Raw genomic sequence first — 21423 nt, forward strand, 5'->3', positions numbered from 1 at the left:
TGATCAAAAATGAGAGAGCACTGGTGGAGGAAGTGTCCACACTGCCCGTGCTCGCCCCCGTAGCGAGGGGGGTGTGGAAGCGATGGCTCCCTCGTCATAATGGGATATGAGGGGGGCGCTTCGGGAATGATAGAACGAACCCCGGGGGGAGATGGTCTCCGCTCTTCCACCCGGACCAACCGAGGTTCTAAATCATCGGACCGATGAGCCAGCATGGAGACCGCGCCACGGAGTTCCCTAATGGCTTGGCCCTGCTGACTCATCTGTTGCTCTTGTCGGGAAAGAGCGGACAAAATTCTTTCGATGTCTGCGGGATCCATGGTGGCCGGAGAATTCTGTCACGTTCTGTCCGAAGCGATAACTATCGCTTCGTGCAGAACAATGAAAATAAAGAGTTGGATCCCCGGAAAACAGACACGAAAGAACCCTGTCAAAACAAAGAGTGTCTTTAATGACAAAAACAGAAAGAGCCCGACAGGGAAAAAACGGTAACACAAAACGCTGGTCAAATAAGGACCAGGGGAGAAATAAGGAAACAACCGAAAACGCTCGCCGAAAAAACAAAGTGCGAGGAACTACTGAATAGGCAATATAAGAGAGTACAATTTAGTGACTAATCGCGAATGGCAAGAGTAAAGGCCGCAAGGCAAGAAGGCAACGAGTAATCTATAATCGAGGAATTAGCACGAGAGAGCAATGGCACGGCGTGGAATTCTCCGGCAGCGAGATGACTGTCGGAGTCTCTTAATAAAAGAGGGTAATCAGCCCGAAATTACGGACAGGTGCGCGGATGGCGGGGGAGAAAACCCGCCACCTGCTGGCGGACACGCGACGTGACAGTTGCAACCTTAGTGCCCGGAGAAAACTCACGCAGGCACAGGGAGAACATGCAAACCCCACACGGGAAGGCCGGAGCCCGGACCCCACAACATCTGCACTCTGAGGTGGATGTGAATCACTTGTTCAAACCAGTTGCCTGTTAAAATCAATGACACAAAATGAAAACTGAACCAGTTCAAGTGATGTTTTGTGTCTGTGTGAATGTATGGCTGACATAGATTACAAACTAACAACCTCATTTTCTGATTGACTGCTTGGTGGAGCGTATAAACGCGGTTGGATCACAGCCTTGCCATGAAAAAAAAATGACAGGGCAGATGGAGGGATCGAGGGACTTAAATGAGTGTGAAGTGTTGTCAAGGTGATCCCCTGTTAAACCTCCTGCTCCCTCCCAAACCCCACTCCCACCCATCTCCCTCTCATTAAAGTAGGAGCTTTAACGATTGTGGCATAGACCGTGCTGTATTTGCCGAAGTGCTGACTGCCCGCTGAGACAAGGAGACTTGTGGAGTAACTCGTTGTCAACCTCACAGGCTTGACACGGACACACTTATAGTAAAAGCTTGATAAACCAGAATGTTGATGGAAACACCCCCCACCCCCACCCCACCCAGGACATTTGCTATGGAAGCATAATAGGAAATTAAAATGAAAAAAAAAAATGAATACGATTAAATTGCAACAGGATGCGCATTTAAGAAATGCTGGTAATATCACAGCCTCGAGTAGGCGAGTAAACCAGAATGAGCATCATGTGGCTCAATAAATGTTAATGCGTGGTCTGATTTAATCTGAATATTATGAGGCGGGTTGTGATTGACAAATAACACCAGTATTACCCAACCTAAAACAAAAACATGCACAATTGACATTATGTAGTCATACTAAAGCTTTATTTATTTTTTGTTAAAGGTAACATATATATACAGTATATGACCCATTTCCACAAGCAATTGCTATTTTTAATGGCTGTAAGCCTCTTTCTGTATCTGTCTTTTTTTTTTAAGTCCACAGAGGACCCTCATTTCCAGCAGTAAAATATATGCGAAAATCTTTGACACCGTTTGGAGCAGGGGCGGTCAACCAGTGTTTGAAAAAAGCAATTCTCAAAAAGATGAAATAAAATAAATAACTCACTTGCATGGAAATCTGCGAGAATTCATTCTCACTAAAAAACGGATTTTCAGACCACAGGCGCGCATGGTCCGTCATGGGGCGGAGAGGCGAATTTTTTAGTGGTGTAGCCAAGCTGACACAATGACTTACGAAGGGGTGACCATAAGATGCCACGTGCACACGTGCACTTGTGACGACACAACTCAAGAGGTTGTGAGGTCTGCCCCTTGGCGACAAGCAAATGACCAAGAAGTCTTTGGTTATCTCCGTCAGGGTATCATGAAAGAAAAACACACACACGTATACCAAGCCTGACACACTCACAATGTATTACTAATATGATAACACCTATGAATTTATGCTCTGGAACCCTGTCAATCTGAATCAGTACTCCATCGATCTTGATTTGTATATTTGATCTGCAATACCCAAACAACATTATTTTTGTTTCATTTAAGTTTTATGAGTTTGTTTCTACTAAACCAGAAAATATTTGGTATAATCAGCAAACAACGCAAGTTTCAATTATATGAGACGTATTAAATTCCAGAGAATCTGAACAGCATTCCTTAATGGGAGTCGGGGGTAATCACAAGTCGGTCTTTGCATCCAACCACAATATGAAAACGTGGACACACAGTGTTAAATCAACACAAAAATCGGATCGGCCGTTCGGAAGATGAATGGATGCTGAAAATAAAGGAGACATCTGAGGAAATCTCCCTTTGGATCGAGAAGCATTGTCCCTCTTCTCTCGTTTTCAAGCACACACGCGGCACTCCTCTGGGTTTAAAACTCATTTTCATCTCTCTTGTAAGCTCCGTGTTCTTACATATTTGCTCTAAATCCTATTAGGGGGCCTTTGTGATATGAGAAATGCTTGCAAATTGGAAAGCATCTTCAGGCAAAAAGTTGGACACGGGAGACAATTTTCAAAATCGAATCACTTGCAGCAGAAAAACACCAACAGCATGTTTTGGTTGTGGTTAATAACAAAACATATGTGGGGTGGGGGTGGGGATGACGAAAAATGTTACATCATAGCGCTGGTATGTCAGATCACAATCGCCTGAACGGATACCCGAACGGGGTTGAGTAACACTTTCAAGTCTGGTACTGGTAGTCTGAATCGCAGGTAGTGGTTTTGGTACCTGTTGTGTTTCTTCTTCTCTGCCATCTGTTAAATATCGATCTTTATGATACACTTTGAAGAGCCGTCTTCATATTGGGCCAAATCCCAACTATCACTGGACATTTCGTCCTCGCTGCCTTGATGGGAAAAATATGGATCATGTAGCACGATGCTCATGGGAAAATAAAAAAGGACATATGCGCAGTAGAAATACTCATGAGTAGCAAGGATAACAAAAATTTAACATACCTGTTGGTATGGCTTCCATCCTGACAACTCTCACAGAAACTTTGATAACATTCATCAGATGTCATGGAGGTGACACTTGTCATCGGCGTGGATAGCATAAAACCTGTATTATGCTCATATTTGAAAGATGAGCTTCATCCACGTGAATTCAATGGGCACCTTGCTATAAAGAGGTGCACAAGACCGTAACCGTTTTAAGATATCTTGTAAGTGGATTTGTGCTGCGAGAAAGTGGTGATAAAGAAGATTGAAGTCAATTATTGACCAGGAGACTGTTGGGAGGATTGGTTTGGAGACTGGAGATTGTTAGGTGGTGATTGGGAAATTGAAAGCTTCAGTGACGAGATGAGGTTCTGGGAGCAACTGGGATGATTGTAACTGTTCTAATCGTAGAGGTGGGTTTGATTGGCAATCTTAGGGGGAGCGAGGCTGTACTTGATGTACTTGAGAAGGACGGTTGAAAGGGATAGAAATGGACATAATAACACTAGCATAGAGAGATCAGAAGATGATGAAAGAGGAGTTTGGGAAATGTTTGCGATCTCGGTTTGATGATGTGGAAATGATGGCAAGTGCAAGATTTGTGGGGAACCACAGTGTGGTTTTCGATGTGTGGATTGTGGGAGAGGAAGAGGACGTCTGTGGCCGTGTGGCTGACGTTGAAATGTTTGGACATTCAGCGGCGGAGTGTGATGACTTACTCTGATTGGCCAACACTGTGCGCAGAGCTAAGAAAATGTGCTCGTTACTTCTACGATCACATGATTTTTATTTGAACACAAGAATAGCTTCCACAAAGTTATTGAAAAAAATTCTTGAAACGTGTTAAGAAAAAAAGGTATTTAAATTGTTTGGAAATTCCATCGTAATTTTAGAAAAAAAAAATCATTCTTATAATCATGGTTGCACAAAATAATTTTGGTGTGGTTCTCAAGGAGCACCAGAAGGTTTGGTGTGATTTATTAATATTAGTATGAACAATTACTCCTTTCAAAAGCCACTTGATCAGGACACTCAATTGGATTCATGCGAAATGATTTATTGGGATAAAATAAACTGGATAAATATTCATTCATATGATTATAGGGAGGTGGCACGGTTGACGACTGGCTTGCACGCCGGCTTCACAATAAATTAGAAAATGGATGGATGGATGATTATTAGACCACTGACAGCCACTATTGGAGAAAATAAAGAATTGTTTTTGTACATGTACAGAAATCAGCTAGATAGTGGACCAACATTTTGTTGGGACAGTGGCCGCCGTGCACAAAACCGTTTTCCAGAATGCACCAGGCGTACTGAGGTTTTCCCGAATTGCAAATGGCCACTACAACCCTGACATAAACTGTACACGATAAGTAAAAATCAAACACTGTTTGATCTATGTTTCAGTCGCTGCAAGTTCCCCCCCCCCCCCCCCCATCTGTCCCACAGCCCTCATTGCTGACATTGACTAAAGACTGCCGCGAACAATCCCTCCATCTCATCATCATGTGGGACTACCTGACAGCTCAGTAAAAATGACTGTGGAAAAAAAGAGTGTTTCCCACAGGATGTCATGCCAACACAATTAATTATTCATGGCCACCCACTCTCTCAAAATCAAAGACAGGAGATGAGACACTGGCAAACACGTTGTAATTATTATGCATTATAAAAGTTGTAACTGTTGGAAGGAATAGCTTATCAGCATCTATCTAATTTTGCATTTCCCTAAAGTCACAGGAGTCTTCGAATTACCATCCAAGCAATGCCATATCATTTATTACTGTCGGCATACAAATCAGACCCATTGTTTGATACAAAGGCCTGTACTCTCAGAACATTCTCTTTCGATGTGAATCATTTGAATATGTCAGAGAAAGAAAGAAAAGAAAACCGTACTTGATTGTGACTGTAGTGCAGGACGGCATGGTGAATGGCTCCCCTTTCAATTTTCATGATTGTTCATTTTGTTTGTTTTTTAAAGGTTTTTTTTTCTTGACAATGCTTAATTTTAGTTTGTTTTTTATTAGCTTTAATATTAGTTTTAGGTTTTGTGTGTGCGTGTGCGTGTATGTATTGTGTGCAAGATTAAAAAAAAGAAAATCTCAACATAGGTATTGTGCAGACTCAACAAAAAGGTTATTTTAAAACCATTTTAAAAACAAGCATCTAGAGATCAAATATAGTCCACTGATTTAAAGGGGAAGACAACCCCCACATTTGCATTCTGATGAATATTGCATTTGTGCAATATGAGTTAAGCAGCCAAATCTACCTGTTGTTAGCTATCTCAGGGCACAGCTATTTTGCCACTTTTTTTTAACTGAAAATAACATCACAGTTGCTCTGGGCTCAGGCAATCACCAATCGCGCCTCAGATTCAGAAAACAGGTGAGAATTATTTAGTTTTCATTACTTTTGCAAATGTATAATGTAGTTCCGGTAATATTTTTTTAAAGATTCCTCATTTTCATTTTATTTTGTTTTTCTTTTTAGCTTTGTTTATTTATCTAGTTATCGTCAAGAATAATAACTAACCATGGTCAACACCTGATGGAGGTCAGAGTGACATCATTTTTTTGGTTTGTTTGTTGTCCATCTTTCTGCTCATTTGACATTCAGAATGTGTTTCACTGCATGCACTGTTTGTTTACAGCAAAACTGCCCCGAGGAGTGTTTATAATGACTTCTGCTCATTGACTGCAGCTCATTTCAAACGTAATAAACACTAATAGGGGAATATTTAATGCCTCAAAGGTCAGTAGAATTCTTAATCGAGTGTGCACATATTGACCATCGTTACAATAGTTTTTTTCCTCAATCTCTTAAACGAACTAAATGTTTGTATCCAAAACGTGACATTGACGTTAACAGTGGTGCAGTTTTGAATAATGCGCTGGGAATCAAAGCGGATATTTGAAGGTCAAATGCTTTTTACTTCCGACTGTCCGTGAATAATCTGGTTCCGTCTAGGCTTGCTACAGTAAGAGAAGTTCATAAAGAAACACTTGACTGGGTAACGGGGAAAGAAACACGTGGCTATAACACCTTTGGCATTAACAACTAGTGACCGCTGACTTAAAACAGCGGCTCTTATTGGAGGTGGTCATTTTATAAACGTAGATCTGGTTGCACTAGGAGGGAATTTAGTCAATTTTAAGATTAAGATATCCTTTATTTGTTGCACACTGGGGAAATTTACGGTCTACAGCAGCAAGATTGTGGGAAGAAAGAAGAAAAAAAACATACAAACACTGTTCAATTAAGTGCAATATAAATACAAAATGGATAAGTCGCAGTGCTGATTTCAGCCACCAAATTGCCAAGTGCACAGAGGTCATGTAAAAGAGCATGCCCATGATCCGCCGGAACATTTGGCATGGTCAAATTGGCCGGACAAGCTAACCGAGGGTGGCACTAGCACAAAAATCAGGATGTGGCAGTTTTAAGGTCGAGCGCAACTGCAGTGTCTACAAATATAGATCTTTCCCGGAGGTGTCAAGAAGCAGCAGGGGAAGAGGACGAAATGTGAAAACGAGATCCTTCCAAGGTCACCTGTGATTTATGATCCAGCTAGGTTGTAGAATTTTACATGAGACTCTGATTAATTTCTTCATCGGGTCTGCAGGCTACAAGGGTGTGACGATCATTGGATTGAGATGGGTTTTGCAAAATTACAGGGTGTGAAAGTTGAACAGAGATCTTTGAAAGAATGGCACCACACTATAACCTGTCTGATGTGCATTCTGCATCAAAAAAATTCCACATATATATTGTGCTTTTTTTTTTCCTTCAACCCGCACTGCACAATATTTGCTAAAAATTGGTTTAATCTTTTCTAGTGTGTTATGCGAACAAAGAAATTGGCATGGGTGATAAAGTCAAGTTCTCAACTTTTCGCTGTACAGATTTTCTCAAAGGGCTCAGCACCTTAATCACAGATACTTTGACATTGATGGAAGGAGGTGCTCCTGGAGAATTTAGGTCATCGTCCTGACAACCCCTCAAGTCACAGGACCGGTGATGTTTACGACTTCAATACACCTCTTTCCTCAGTGAGTTCGATAAAACAGCTCACACTCCAACCTTCACTCTTAGATACGTGTTAAAATTCAGCGTCTCACTCATTCTTGCCACCAGCCAGCCGGTCCCTCTGTCTCTTCATTAAGGTCAGCCACCAACATGGCTGCAGGCTTATTGCACTTAGATTGGCTCCCTGCTCTGTTCCTCACTCAAAGGCTGCTGCAGCAGGGGACCTCAAGCGGTCCTGCTCAGGTGGTCAGTGGGACCTAAAAGTGCACTCTAGCGCTCATCCCCAGTCTCCGGTGGGCTACTCAGTCCAAGAGGTGGCGCTTAAATAAAGGGCTATAATTACGGTGATCTGCGAGCTCTCGTGAAGTCAATAGCACAATGTGTGCTGAGAGAATGCATTGTGAACCAGCGGCATGTGGAGACTGAGAGGCATGGGCAAGGCCGGATGTTAATGTTTAAAAAAAAAACAAAAAACTGTGCATTCATGAGTGCAATCGTAAAAGCAGCCCCCAAAAGTCAGTACATACCTCAAATATAAAAAATGTGATCAAGATGATTCGGAAATTTACTCTTTTAAGGAGACATATTCGTGAACATATAATGGACATCTAGGCTTGGAAAAAAAAAAAAGTGTGGGAATATAAAGTAAAAGCACAGCTATTTGAGAATTCAATAGTTTTAAGATTTATTTTCAATCACGTGTTGAATCTAACACTCAGACATATTTTTGTTACACAACATTAATCATGTTAATTTGTCACAAGTTCTTGCACATTGACTGATGTTGGTCCACTTGATGGGTCTTTGAATTCTGAAATTCGACAGTCTCTGGCCGCCATCATTGTTCGTGCAATTTACCTGTTCACAGTAGCACAACCAACGGGTAAGTGCACGTTTTCCAAGGACGTTTATATAGAACAATATGTACTGCCAATCAAAGTTTGTTATTCAATAGCCTGAGGAAGTGTGTCCAACCATTTGACTGTTAATCTTTAGAAAACCCAAACACAAAAGGAGGATGTGTTTTAACCACTTCCTTAAATTTGCCCTTTCATACGTGGCTGGAAAATTTAAGAAGTAAATTTTGCTTTTGACTGCTGGTTTGATTTGATCAAATAAATATACCTTCGAAGGCCACATTTACAGTCCTGACGAGGTCATTTATATAAAATGACAACAAACCAACTCATCACATCATACCCTCTTGAATTGAGTCAGGTCACATTAAGTTGCATCTCACTGAATTAAAAACAAATTATTCGACTAAAATGAACTGGATGAATCAAATCGCACCCCTTGTATCGCGATACTTATTGAATTGTCTTGCACACCATTACTACAGCTGCATTGTATTAATAGTAGAAGTAAATGTTGTAAAACGTAATAAAACACCGATATTGAAATACTAAACAATACTCAAGTGTTACATTTGAATGAATCTGTACCTGCGGTACTTCTTGAGAAGCAACCTGTCCATATAGGAAAGACTTCTTTCAGGGAACTGCACCTGGACGGGTACGCTGCTGCCTTCTCCTTCATGGCCTCTCTCTGGAGGGAAGTCAGTTTGGGCTGCTTTACCTGACATTGACACTGGGGGAGAATATACAAAAATAAAGTTGGCTGAAAGAGAGAGCAAACAAAGCCCGCCAATGTGTCAGACCAAAGTAGAATGTGCGACAACAATGTCATCTCTAAAAAGGGGAAAACATATTTTCAATGCTGCCTACACAGTCAGTGACAAACACAGGCAGGCAATCAGTAAGGTCCATATAGACTAGCAATGGGATGTATGAAATACAACAGGAACAACCACAAAAGAAAAAAAAATGCAGATGGAGGAAATAAAGAGAAACGTTATGATTGCTCTCAACACTTAAGAAGTCCACAGTGGCAGCTTGAAAGTGGACCTGTGTGCCAGTGGCTTGACAGAAATAATTAGAGCTGAAGGGGTTGGCAGTAATTTGCAGGGTAGAGCGGGGGGGTCTGTCCAAATAGTAAGGCGGAGAAAACAGGGAAGGACTATAGACACACAAAAACTAGAATAACACCACTAGTAGCACACACATAAATATGCAGACATGCTCTGCTGCACATGCAGAGCCAATATGAGATGGAAGGCGGTTTTGTACAAATACACATCCACATGCACATGGCTGAGGGCAATCGGGGCAGTGGAGTGGCGTAGAGCCACCCATAGCACTTCTCTCATTATCGCAATATGCAACCGACGTGGATTATTTTTCTTACTGCAGCGGCAAGCACTTTCTGGAAGCCCTCAACACATCAGCGTAGAGGGAAAAGAAAGGGGGCAGCGGGAACCACTCGGGACTTTGTGAAAATAGCACAGGAGGAGGAAAGTTGGGATGTCGCATGAACACGGCGGGCAGGATAGGACTGTTGAACAAGTTTTGCCGTAATTTCGATGTAGCTGACAGCGGGATTACTGTGAGGGCATGTTTTCTCATGAAACTCATTCCATTATCATTTGCTACTTAAAAAGAAAATTGTTCAAAAACCTGGAAGGTGTGATGCTCGCACGGCTCAAAATTAAAACATTTATTCATTCATTCATTTATTTTTTGATCCGCTTAATCCTCACAAAGGTCACGCGGGGTGCTGGAGCCTACTGTTTATGTCAAAATAATAATACAAAAAACAGAATTATAATGGTGATGATAGAATGTAAATTGAAGCCAATTGATTTTTAGCCGTTGAATTTGGATGTACCACAACATTAAAGGATGATCTTGCATTATTTCTCACCTGTTTGAGTCCAGATTGTTACTGGTTCGATGGCATCATCACACCTTTGGTTTCTCCATTCCTTGAGAGCCTCCTGGAAAGATCTAGCCGACTCCTCCTCATCATACTCTCCACCGAGAAGAGATTTGGTGAAATCGTTTTTCGCATCCTTATTGTGTTCCTTCTTAGTTAGTTCCACTCTTGTCTTTTCATCATAATTCCTAATAAACATCTGCAATAAAACAAAAAAATTAAGGGAAAAGCACTGAATTAGAAAGCGCGCCAAAATGTGATTCACGCTAATCATCCCCAATCTACTACTATAACAGCTCTGTAAAACATGAATAGAAATTAAATTAGTCACAAAAATCATGTTTCCTGATGAAGGATCACCAATTCTAATCGGTATACCGTCTACTGCCTTTGCATAGCCGAGTAAATTGAAGGGAGAAAATGGAAGGGACATCTAATGAGATTCTCCAAGCCCATGCGTATGTAATTGCCAATTTGTGCGGGCAAAAACAAGTAAAAATTCCATTGCCATTTGATACGAAAGCGCAATGTAGATGCTTGGTGACAATCGTGTAATCAAAAACTAATTGGGCAGCTTCTCATTGAAGCGGACATAAGTGCAGGGTGCCATATCAATGTCAACTGTGTGCTCACTTTCTAAATATAAGGCCGACATATGCGTTGAATTGTAATCAGTCAGCATGCTTGAAATTCATTTAATCCGTTGACGATTGACTGTCTGTCTGTCTCTCTCTCTCTACATACATCTCGTGAGCCTGCTTAGAGCCTAAGAACACCTGAAAGTGGTATGGTGAATTAGTGCCCCCATTAGGGGAACTCTAGCAAACCACATCTATAATGCACACTGATGTTTCTTCTGTGTTCTCAAGTCCGCATGCTTAGCATGATGCTGTGACTGTAAATGTATGTCGTACAATCCTACATGCACACAAGAAGAGAGGTCAGAGTGAGGGGCTGAGAATGAAAAAGGATTATTTTCAGTTTCAAAGAACATTATCTGTGTAGGTCCACGGGTTTCAAAGCCTTGCTTTGCGCATACCTCACCAATGGCCGGGAAGCAAACTAGCATTGTTTGGGTGACTGGGTAGCACTGTTTTTTGTCCCCTCGTCTACTGCCCGAAGACAGCTGGGATAGGCTCCGGCACCCCTCGCGATCCATGTGAGGATGAAGCGGATCAGAAAATGAATGGATGGATGAATGGACTCTGTGTTTCAATACCTATGTTACAAACCTCTGTGTGTGCATGTGTGCATGGATGTGTGTGTTTTTCACAAAAGTACAACATTGGACTGCACAAGGGTGCATTGCCTTCTAATGGTGCTATAAAGCTGGCCCTTATTTCCCCTCTTTCGCCAGGGGATAAATTAAAGCCACTCTCCCGGGATCAAGCATACTATCAGGCAACAAGCAGCATATCACTACACTCTTCTGTGCAACGCAGGAGGAAATTAGCTCCCTATTTTTCGCCTGAATGGGTCTGGAATACTGCACATTGTTAAGCATAGTGTGTGTGTGTGTGTGTGAGAGATGTATCTGAAGTGGGGTCCACGAGTAATGAGGAGCAGGGCTGTTGGGTGGTGGTGATGACAATGAGCCAGTTACCTCAGGCACATCATTCTGGCCGATGCAAAATGGTTGTCGTGATTGTACAAATAATTTATTTTTTAATCATAATTTCACTGTGTTGCAACATGCTCCTTGATATTGTTGGATGATTCACTTTCCCCTCGCCTGCACACTAAGTCATGCAAGAAATAAATATTGAATTACTGAATGAATTAAGTTTTAGGATGGCAAGATGATCCACTGGTTAGCACGTCCGCCTCACAGTGCAGAGGTGCAAGGTTCGATTTCGGCTCCGGCCTTCCTGTGTGGAGTTTGTATGTTCTCCCCGTATGTGTGTGGTTTTCTCCAGGTTCTCTGATTTACACCCACATTCCAACGGTTCAAAGAGATATATGCCATCATTATAAATGGTGTGCTAACCAGTCAACTACCATGCCGCCCCCAATAAATTCTTGTCTTCTGGTATTTTCAGATGTGACGGAGGTGCATAAGTGAAGCTGGAGAGCAGTTTTGTCACAAGCGTGGTGGTGGAGGACCCCAAAAAGCAGGCAAGAGGGAGAAGCTGGCTGAACTTGACAAACTGTGTTCACAAAATACTGAGGAAACTAAATCCAGAACAAATTCCTAGGGACAACAATAATCCAAAGTAACCAACAAAACCCATGGGGACAAAGTCAGCAGCAGTAACAGCAAGAATGACAGAAACGACGACAATGACCCGACACCGAGTGGTCGGGCTGGGAGTCCTTTTAACAGAAAACCGACTCATGATGTGATGAGCAACAGGTGTGCCGCTGCAGGAGGAGCCCCACAGAGCCACCTGTTGGTCCCGAACAAATCAACCGTGACAAGTTTGCCATTATACATAATTTTTTTGGAACCATGTTCTTTCTGATGATTGTAATGTTTATAATTATGCCCATCACAAGGGTTACTGCAGATATATGTAGCCCATAGAGGTGCAATTTAGCGTCACTCAAGCAAAGTACCGGATTACATCAGAACTCACTGCGGGTGAGTCGGCACCGCTCCTACTGGTTTATACTTGTGCATTTTGACCAATTGAAAAATAAAGTTCTCAGATATGACAGATCATCTTTAGCTTTCTGCTAAATCTCTCACGAGCATCTCTGCATGTCGTTGATGTTGATGACCACATGTGCATGTTATGCATTAATTTAAGAAATAAAAATGAAAAATGTTAGTTGACCCAGCTCATCGGATAGTACGGTGCAAACACGTCATTGGAATAAATGTGAGCAGTGAAACTATAATCAGCGTGAAACAAAGAAGAAAGAAAAACACCAAGCGACATGAGGGAGGGAGAGAATCCAATTTCGCATGGGAGGCAAAGGAGGACCACTGGAAAGGGAAAAGAAAAGGTGTTAATATCTGGCACAGAGTGGAGTATATCAAAAGATGTGAGAGAGAAGGGACATTTATTTGACAGGAGGGACATCTGATATAGGAATGGGAGTGAACAGAAAACCAGAATTAAAAGCGGCAGAGGTCATAAAATGGAACAGTAGTATTAAAAAAAATACAATCAGAAAATAGGCAGACATGCTGTATATCGAATATGTAAAATGCAAGTTCATCTGGATTTATTTGAAAAGTGGGGACATTTTCTCCCCCCTCTTCTGAAACTCCTGATATAACCGAGAGCAAAACTGGAAACTGGAAAGGAAACAATATCGAGTCTGGTCCACGTGGATGCTTGCGCATCTTGTGAGGCCATAAAATCCGATGAATTCTTTCAACCAGCCCACAAAGAAAGGCTTAAAATATGTAACGGATAGCAAGACTTTATTGACATCCCATCAATGAGCGCTGTGGATTTCTGCATACCTGCTGATCAGTCCTGCTGTCTCCCTGTCCACGGAATGATCCCTTCATTTTGCTTTGTCTGGTTGTCGTCTGGGGACAGCAACATGTTTCGCACAGAGGGAGATGAGGTGGAGCTAAGGAGGCAGAGACAGACCGTGATGTCACCATTGTCGTCAAACTGAGGTTTGCAAGTGTGTCTGGCATATTTAACGTGTCATATACTGAAAAATAGTTGAAGTTTTTCCATTTTATTTTGTCGAGTTGTTCCACACAATGTTTGTTTTAAGGTAGATGTATACCGCTTTATTTTGATCCAGATGATTTTATTTTGTTCAACCACTTGACAAAATAAAATGGAGTAACACACAATTTTTGTCAGTGTACTAGCACTGTAGATGAATGCAAGTCAGTGGACTTAACTTCATAAATTGTTTGGTGTGTTTTACTAATCTTGGAGTGGCCATTCCATCCACACTCAGCATTTTGACAGGTATAAAGCATTTCCGATCCTAAAAAAAAATTGATTTGTTTGGCTTATCTCTTCCACAAACATATATTTTTGTGTGTTTCGGGAAACGGATAAGCACCGAAAACAACATGTAATTTCGTGATCATAAATGTTTACTACTTGTTCAGTGGGGATGTAGGTCAGCACCAAGTCAACGTATGTACCGTTACTTTTCTTTCTTTGTATTTAACCTTCATGTGGGCGATTGAGAGAAATTTAGGAACCCGGCATTCACTTTGAAATACAGCGGCAGAAATCAAGCCCAGACCGTCACTGATGACTTACCTGTTACAGGTTCATCCTTCAGCACTCGGATCTTCACCCTGCCTGCTGACAATTGCTGGGGACAGGGAACGAACAGTTTTACGCTTGCAACAACAGGCTCTTACCTAATAGGTTTGTCTGCAAAGTCCTGGGGGGTGGCACATTTGCATGTCTGTTTTCAAGTTGGCGACATCATTTATTTCTAAACTTTGGTTCATTGTCCCTAAGCATTAGAAATTTATTACATTCAAATAGTATCCCCCGCGACCCTAGTGAGGATCAAGCGGTTAGGAAGATGAATGAATGAATGAATGTCAAGTCAAGTCAAGTCAACAGTATTTATAGAGCACTTTCAAACAGCCATCGCTGCATACAAAGTGCTGTACATGGAGCGATTTAACATATACAATAAACAGTAAGACGAATCAGTAATAAGTAATAAGTAATAAGGCGGTAGAAAGCACCAAGCAGTAAAACCAATAGCAAATCTAAGTCATGCTGAGTGAATGAATGAATAGTATCCAATGGATGTCACCACAAGAACAAATTGAGTTAGTTTGATACATCTGAATAGTTACAGTGACTAAATTGTTAAGAGAATAGATTGAAGCATAAAAAAATTGCTACCTTTTGGGTTTTCTTGGTGCCTTGCGTCATACTGCTGCTGTTTATTGATGTTAATTGTTCTGATTTCCAATGAAAAATTCCTGATTGCCTAAACAAAGAGAGACAATGAGTAGGTAATGGTCAATTTTTGTTTGATCAACAATTCTACACGCATTGAGACCTCATACCTATGCCTCACAGTGTTGTTCTGTAGTTGGTGTCTCATATTCACAGCCCTGTTGTATAATTTTACTCACGGATAACATACCCGGGTTGGACATAGCATGGAAGCATATTGTTTCGTCAATAAATCTTGCTTGTTGTTTTGATTTCTCACCTCATTTGGTTTGACCCACTTGCCACCAGTAAAATAAAAGAGAGTCATTGATGTTATTGAAGGCAGAGGTACCAAGAGGCTATGTAGTGAAAAGAGGAAGCATACACTTCAGAGCAGCTCATTTCAAGAACAAAGTCATTTCTCAAAAGATATTGGATTCAAAGATACACCTTCGCATTCTTGGATCCAATTTAACAAATGAAATATCTTGCCGAATGTGTAGATTGTACTGGAAATAATATTTTTTAAAAAGGGAACAAATCCAATGAGGGGAAAAAAAATATGTTTCTTGGCTAATAAATCTGATTCTGATATACATTTTTATATACGCACACAAAATATGGTATGGTAATATGGTAAAAGTGAATATGGAAGTTTTCTTTTTACTATTGCTCCACCTCCCCAAGTCTTTTTTTTGTATCAGTCACGTCATACTTTGGATGTGTCGATAAATCATGTTTTTCAGTCATCGATATACAATAACACACACACACACACAAAATTTGGCATACTTCCACAGACAGACATTAGCTGGATGAGCAAATGTCATAACGAATCACCACCAAGGGTTTAAAACCATGGAGAAGTACTAGAAGTAGTTGAAGCAGTTTCTCCAGCAACATACAATGCAACAGGACTACTGAATTAACAAAGGAGTTTTGTGAAGATTCTTCATTCGGACGGGAGTTATTCATGCTCATCACATTGAATTATTTATGCGATTGTGACGGCTGTTTATTTATGGTTGAGCTGGCAACCTGTCACAGAACGTCCAACAATATATGCGTGTGAGTGTGAATGTGTGTTTGAATGTGCCGACAGAAATGCCACCTTCCTAAACTCTGTTAGTGTGTTGTGCTGACAGAAAGGGTGGGTGCCAGGTAATCGCCCCAGCGCCATCTCCCTGGCAACTGACTATCGCCAAGGGAGACAACTCCGGCGCACCTCTGCCGGTGCACGGGTGACAAGTTGTCCCCTTCAGGACCTGCTCCCAATCTATGTGGACTTTAAATTAACAAATATGTCAATATCTAATCCAGACAGACTCCACTTGAATCTAGACACGGCTCCACACATAAGAATAAAGTTGCTCTTAGAGATTCAACAAGAAGGGCACATTCACACAATCTCGTTTATCGGACTTATGAAGCCATAACTACAGTGGAGTGCTATGAGGGCCTGCACGGCCTTCTTCTCTGCAGCCCCAAACACTCTCAGAAGCACATACTTACATTTATAACTTGAAATGGTAATCATTTCATTTCAACGTCCCTTCTGCTTTGTATTCATGTGTTTCGTCCGATTGAAAAACTCAAGTTCTCAGAGGTCGCAGATGGAAAACTTATCGTTCTGCTAAATCTATCTTCTGTAAAGGTGTTTACCATTTTCCACCAAAGACAAGGTAAGGAAAATCATTCATGAAGATGAACTATGTATTGAAGCGCTAGTAGTGTCTACAATTCTTCGAGCCCGAAAGTCAAAGCCACAGCTAGGAGTCAGGCAGACCCGATCATCAAAGGATGTTCCAATATTTGCTCCAAGCCTCCACCTCCTCTCAGCAAACTAAATTTGTCCAGCTATTTTTTGGGGCCCAAATAACGGAATCCGCTTATAAGGCAAGGATAAGCCATTCATCTACCTCTGGGAGCGGTGTAATCTTGGGGACAAGCAAAGAGAAAAACAAAAGTGGTGCATAATAAAGAAACACAACAACACGTAGAACCAGAGTATAAATCACAGCTTGAAGACCTGCAGGGCAGGCTTGTCAAAGATTCACTCCTATTGTACTGAGGACGAAAATTTAGAGCGGGAATATACTGAGAGGATTTCATTCTAAGAATCCTGCATGTCCTAAAGCGGAACATTAAAAGATGTGTACTTTGCCAATCAGAAAAGAACTGATGATATGATTGGGGAATAATGCTCGTGCTAATCCATCATTGCATTTACAATGTGAAATATGAAATTGCTCACAAAACATGTCAGAAAACTAAATCAGGTCTCCAAACTTAAAATGGTGACCGTTGAAGTCATTGTCACAATTCAAAATGCTATGATTGGCATAAAAACAACATTACTCCTACCAAACACCTGATTCCCTATTCTACATTTTACAAGTAAATAAACAGCTGTGCCACTATTTGAGGCACCCTAATAGCTTAAAGTAAATTCACTTATTTCTGATATTTTATGCTATTTGTCATCCAATGTCCACTCCCATTTCCCGTGACTTTTACAGGCCTCCTCTTTCCCCACCGCATTGATACTCACCCTCTCTCGCCTTTCTCTCTTCTCATATTCTCTTTCAGCTTTTGCAGTTTCTCTTCCAGCTCATTGCCTTGCTGGGCCAGAATCACCGTCTCCAACTGCTGGCCTTGTGGGTTCCTATCAGGTAACACACACACACATATTCACGCACACACACTTTAATGAGACCCGTTAATGATAGTTAGATGATACAAATGGCAGATCCGTGTTGCCGTGGCTAATCAATATTTTCATCAGTTAGTCACAGGGTAAGTACACACGGACAGTGCAGTGGAGTGACGAAGCATGCTGAACTGCAAACTGTCGTAATTCTGGTTACAAAATGAGGTGTATGTCTAAGAAAGCTAGTTTAAAAAAAAAACATGGCAGACAAATGACATATTAACTTGTTTTGATCGCATCATTGATGTTATTTCAACTTACCTGGCACTGAACTGTAAAGATTTTGTTTTGGGAAGTGCCACAAAGTCATTGAAATTCATGTCTCCTTTTGGGTTCGATGGCCTGCGTCTTTCTGGTGGCTTATTACCCGGAGATTACTTCTGCAATAAGAGCCAATCGTAATGCCGTTAAGTGCACACTCACACTCACTTTGAAATAACATACGCACAGTACAGCACTGTTGTCAATGACCTCTGAATGGATGCTGCTGAGAAACCACGACCAGAGCAGACAGAGTTGCCAAAGGCTATGCAGGGTAGTTAAAAGAACTGGTAGTAATTGTTTAAAGGGCTATTGAGAAATTAGTTAAGTGAGATTGGGGTGGATTGTAATAAGGAGAGCCAACAACACACATGAAAGCATAAGGGCTTTGGAATGCGGGTTATTAGGTATCATTCAAAAGGGGAAACATCGAAGAAAAGGCAAAGCAGATATTTCCATTTCACCTCGGATTTTACAGTATGAATATCAACAGACCATCCGTTGACCCATTTTCCATAGCGCTTGTCTTCATTAGGGCCGTGAGGGAGCTGGAGCCTAACGGGTTAAAGTGGGGTACACCCTGGACTAGTCACCTGCCAATCGCAGGGCACATGTAATTAAACATAACATAAATGTTTTTGGCAAGTGATAGTAAGGGTCAGTATCCAGAGAAGAAAACCCAATCAAGATCTGGGAGAACCAGCAGAGGTCAGAGCTGAGATTTGAATCCCAAACCTCTGAACAATGAAGCACATCTCAATAGATTGTCAAATACTACAACCACTCGTACACTGTACTGCCTCAATAGACTGTCAAATTTTAATCAGTTATTGAAGCAGGGGTGGGCAATTATTTTTTGCATAGGGCCACATGAGAACCAGAAAATATTATGGAGGATCGGATCAAAAGGGTGAACTAAATTTGACATAATATTAATTGGATTTCTTTATTTAAAAAGTAGTATTTTGCATTTTTGGGCACGTTTTCCATACTTTAAGAGTACATTATTCCGTCGTATCGAACGGGATTTGCTTGAGTTGGCGCTACTGCGGCCTTCCGTATCGTCTCCCCCTTCCTCTCTGCAACTTCAAGTAACTGTGCGTTGAAATGCCTGTCATTACAAGTCCAAATGAAATGAATGCAGTCATTGACATTGATCCTTAATTGTGTGCCAACCTTCGGTGGACCGGATTAAAAAGACCAACGGGCCGGATCTGGCCCGCGGGCCATAGTTTGCCCTGCCCCGCAGTAGAGTATAGCGATGGTGATAAATAGTTAATCTTGTCATGACAGTGCATGGACATCAATCTATCCCTAAAGTTATAATCATGATTTAATGTATTAATTGTCTGCGGCTGATCATAGAGCCTATTCGTGCTCGGTTTGTGCAAGAGGCAGGGTAAACCCTGGACTGGTCACCAGTCAATCACAGGGCAGATATCGATCGGAAAAAAACCCAACAAAAACTCAGCTCTAAAAATACCTGAGGATGTGTCACTATGTTTGGAAACCAGATTGTTGTCATCCTGGTTTGTTGAGATATTCACATTGGTAATTGTCCACTCACAGGCTCAGACAGTAAACATAAAACATATAAAACTGAGAAATGCTGCTTAAATAACTTGGCTATTAGTGTGAGTTGAGCCGAAAAAAAGGGAACAGAGTGTAATACGGTAAATAAATAAACAAGCACTAGCATTTCCATGATAAGAACGACTGTTTCATTTAAAACAGACATATCCAAAGCAGCCGAGTCACCAAAGCAAATATATTACATCACTATCACACGAACATTAAGTCACCCTTAAACATATTTAATCATTCTAAAATATCAAGTCACATCATGGCAAACACAAATATATTCGTGTCTGCGACGATTTAAAACCGTCAAAAAGCGACATAGATTAAACTCACCTGACGTGATATTTTCAAACGGTGGGTGTGAGGCTGACTGTTAGAGTATCAAAGAGAATATTAAAACGTTTTATTCAAGTTGAGAGCACCGAAGAGAATATTAAAACGTTTTATTCACGTTGTCGTGAAAAACGTGCTCGTTGTCGTTGACCAGAAGCACGCGACCGTTCAGCGGTGTTGTTTTCGGTTTCCGCGACAACCGAAGCACGTGATCCCAGCATTATTATCTCATCAATAAACATTTTGGAAAATACAATACATGCTAATTTATATAGCGCTTTCATACACAAATAGTAGCCAAAATGAGCGTTTCTTTTAACACTTTTTATTGTTCTGTGTTTTATTTTCACAAGTCTTGGGACTTATTATGTGCTGTGTTTATTATTTTACTTTCCGTTAACTTTTGTTAAAAATGGATTTTATGTTTTTGTATGGTATCATTGGGCTAGCCCGGGACTTTGGGTATTGTATTCCATGCCATACGACGTGGAAATGTATTTTTGAAGGACAATAAAATTACTTGAATCCTGCAATAAGTATTTTAGATGTTCACCTAACTTTCTTGCGCAGCTGTCTTACCATTGTGATGTTACTACAGCAGTCATATTTATTTAATTTTCTTTTTGAAAGAACATTGGTGTCAAACTCAGGTCCTGGAGGGCCGCTGTCCTACATGTTGTCCAAGTCTCCCCGTTGCAACACACTGATTCAAATGAACAGGTTCAGTGTCAGGCTTCCTCAGAGCTTGCTGATGAGTTGATCATTTGAATCAGGTGTGTTGCAACAGGGAGACTTTGAAAACATGTAGGACAGCGGCCCTCCAGGACCTGAGTTTGACACCTATGAAAGAAGGTGAAAGAGGCACCTGTGAGTTGGCAGCCTGTTACGTAAGTTCCGCTACAATGCTCCAACCACGGGAAGCTACAATTGCAAGGAGCTTTGCCACAACGTGAAGACGAATGCATGGAGGAGGAGATATGGAATGGAAAGCGACCGGTGCTAAAATGAAGTACAGTAATGTGAAGCGAGAGATGTTACTAACTGGCAGGGGAATCATTCTGTACGTACGGGTATTACTCACCAACAGATAAAATCAGCTGTTGCACTTGTTTGTTTACTTTCAAACTCAGCTTGTTGCAAACGTAATTAACGTCATGTACACTAAAATCGCAAGATTACCATTTCGCTGTCCTGACCATCAACATCTATGATCCTTGCACCCTCATACTGGTCATTGGAGAATTCAAAACGTTCTCCTCTCTCTCATTTACTCACATCATCGTGCAACATGCACAAAAAGAGGGAATAAAACTCTGCGGTTCATGTTTGCTAAATGCAAATGTAATAGAAACTCTTAAATATTTAGAAAAGAATGTTTCTTGCATTCATATAATCTTGTGTCTTATGCGTAACACTTTGATACAGCTGTTGGTGTTAAAGTGCTATATACCGGTAAATAAAATGGAGTCATCTGCTGCTGTTGTGAAAGCGCTATATAAATCAGCATGTATTGTATTGTATTGTATTGTATCTGTATGGCAACCAACGCGTGATGAAAATTGGATCAAGGCTCATGC

General features: G+C 41.1%; 1 protein-coding gene across 3 annotated transcripts; it reads right to left on the reverse strand.

Annotated features, from left to right (window-relative positions):
- Window positions 1–3483: 3483 nt before the first annotated feature.
- zbbx (zinc finger, B-box domain containing) lies at window positions 3484–19929 on the reverse strand. 3 transcript variants are annotated; one of them, XM_052078275.1, is made up of 9 exons: window positions 19847–19929; window positions 17933–18051; window positions 17513–17626; window positions 14926–15013; window positions 14320–14374; window positions 13548–13660; window positions 10121–10331; window positions 8803–8947; window positions 3484–3558 (listed from the first exon to the last, which is right to left on the reverse strand). In XM_052078275.1, the coding sequence occupies exons 2-9, from the start codon at window positions 17989–17991 to the stop codon at window positions 3501–3503; spliced, it is 843 nt and encodes a 280-aa protein (XP_051934235.1). In that variant the 5' UTR covers window positions 17992–18051; window positions 19847–19929; the 3' UTR covers window positions 3484–3500. The 3 variants fall into 3 exon arrangements, with proteins under 3 accessions (XP_051934235.1, XP_051934234.1, XP_051934236.1); XM_052078274.1 differs by lacking the exon at window positions 19847–19929 and adding an exon at window positions 19416–19638; XM_052078276.1 differs by lacking the exons at window positions 3484–3558; window positions 19847–19929 and adding exons at window positions 8026–8215; window positions 19416–19633.
- Window positions 19930–21423: the final 1494 nt, after the last annotated feature.

This window comes from Hippocampus zosterae, chromosome 10 (assembly GCF_025434085.1).
Source record: "Hippocampus zosterae strain Florida chromosome 10, ASM2543408v3, whole genome shotgun sequence".
Lineage (NCBI taxonomy): Eukaryota > Metazoa > Chordata > Actinopteri > Syngnathiformes > Syngnathidae > Hippocampus > Hippocampus zosterae.

Bases quoted from the DNA above. Each gene is read 5' to 3' on its own strand.
- zbbx (XM_052078275.1), bottom strand. From the start codon at position 17,991: ATGAATTTCAATGACTTTGTGGCACTTCCCAAAACAAAATCTTTACAG. The intron at 15,014-17,512 runs GTGAGTATCAAT...CTCTTTGTTTAG, and splicing joins AGAGAGAAAGGCGAGAGAGG to GCAATCAGGAATTTTTCATT. The intron at 13,661-14,319 runs GTAAGTCATCAG...CTGCCTCCTTAG, and splicing joins GAAGGATGAACCTGTAACAG to CTCCACCTCATCTCCCTCTG.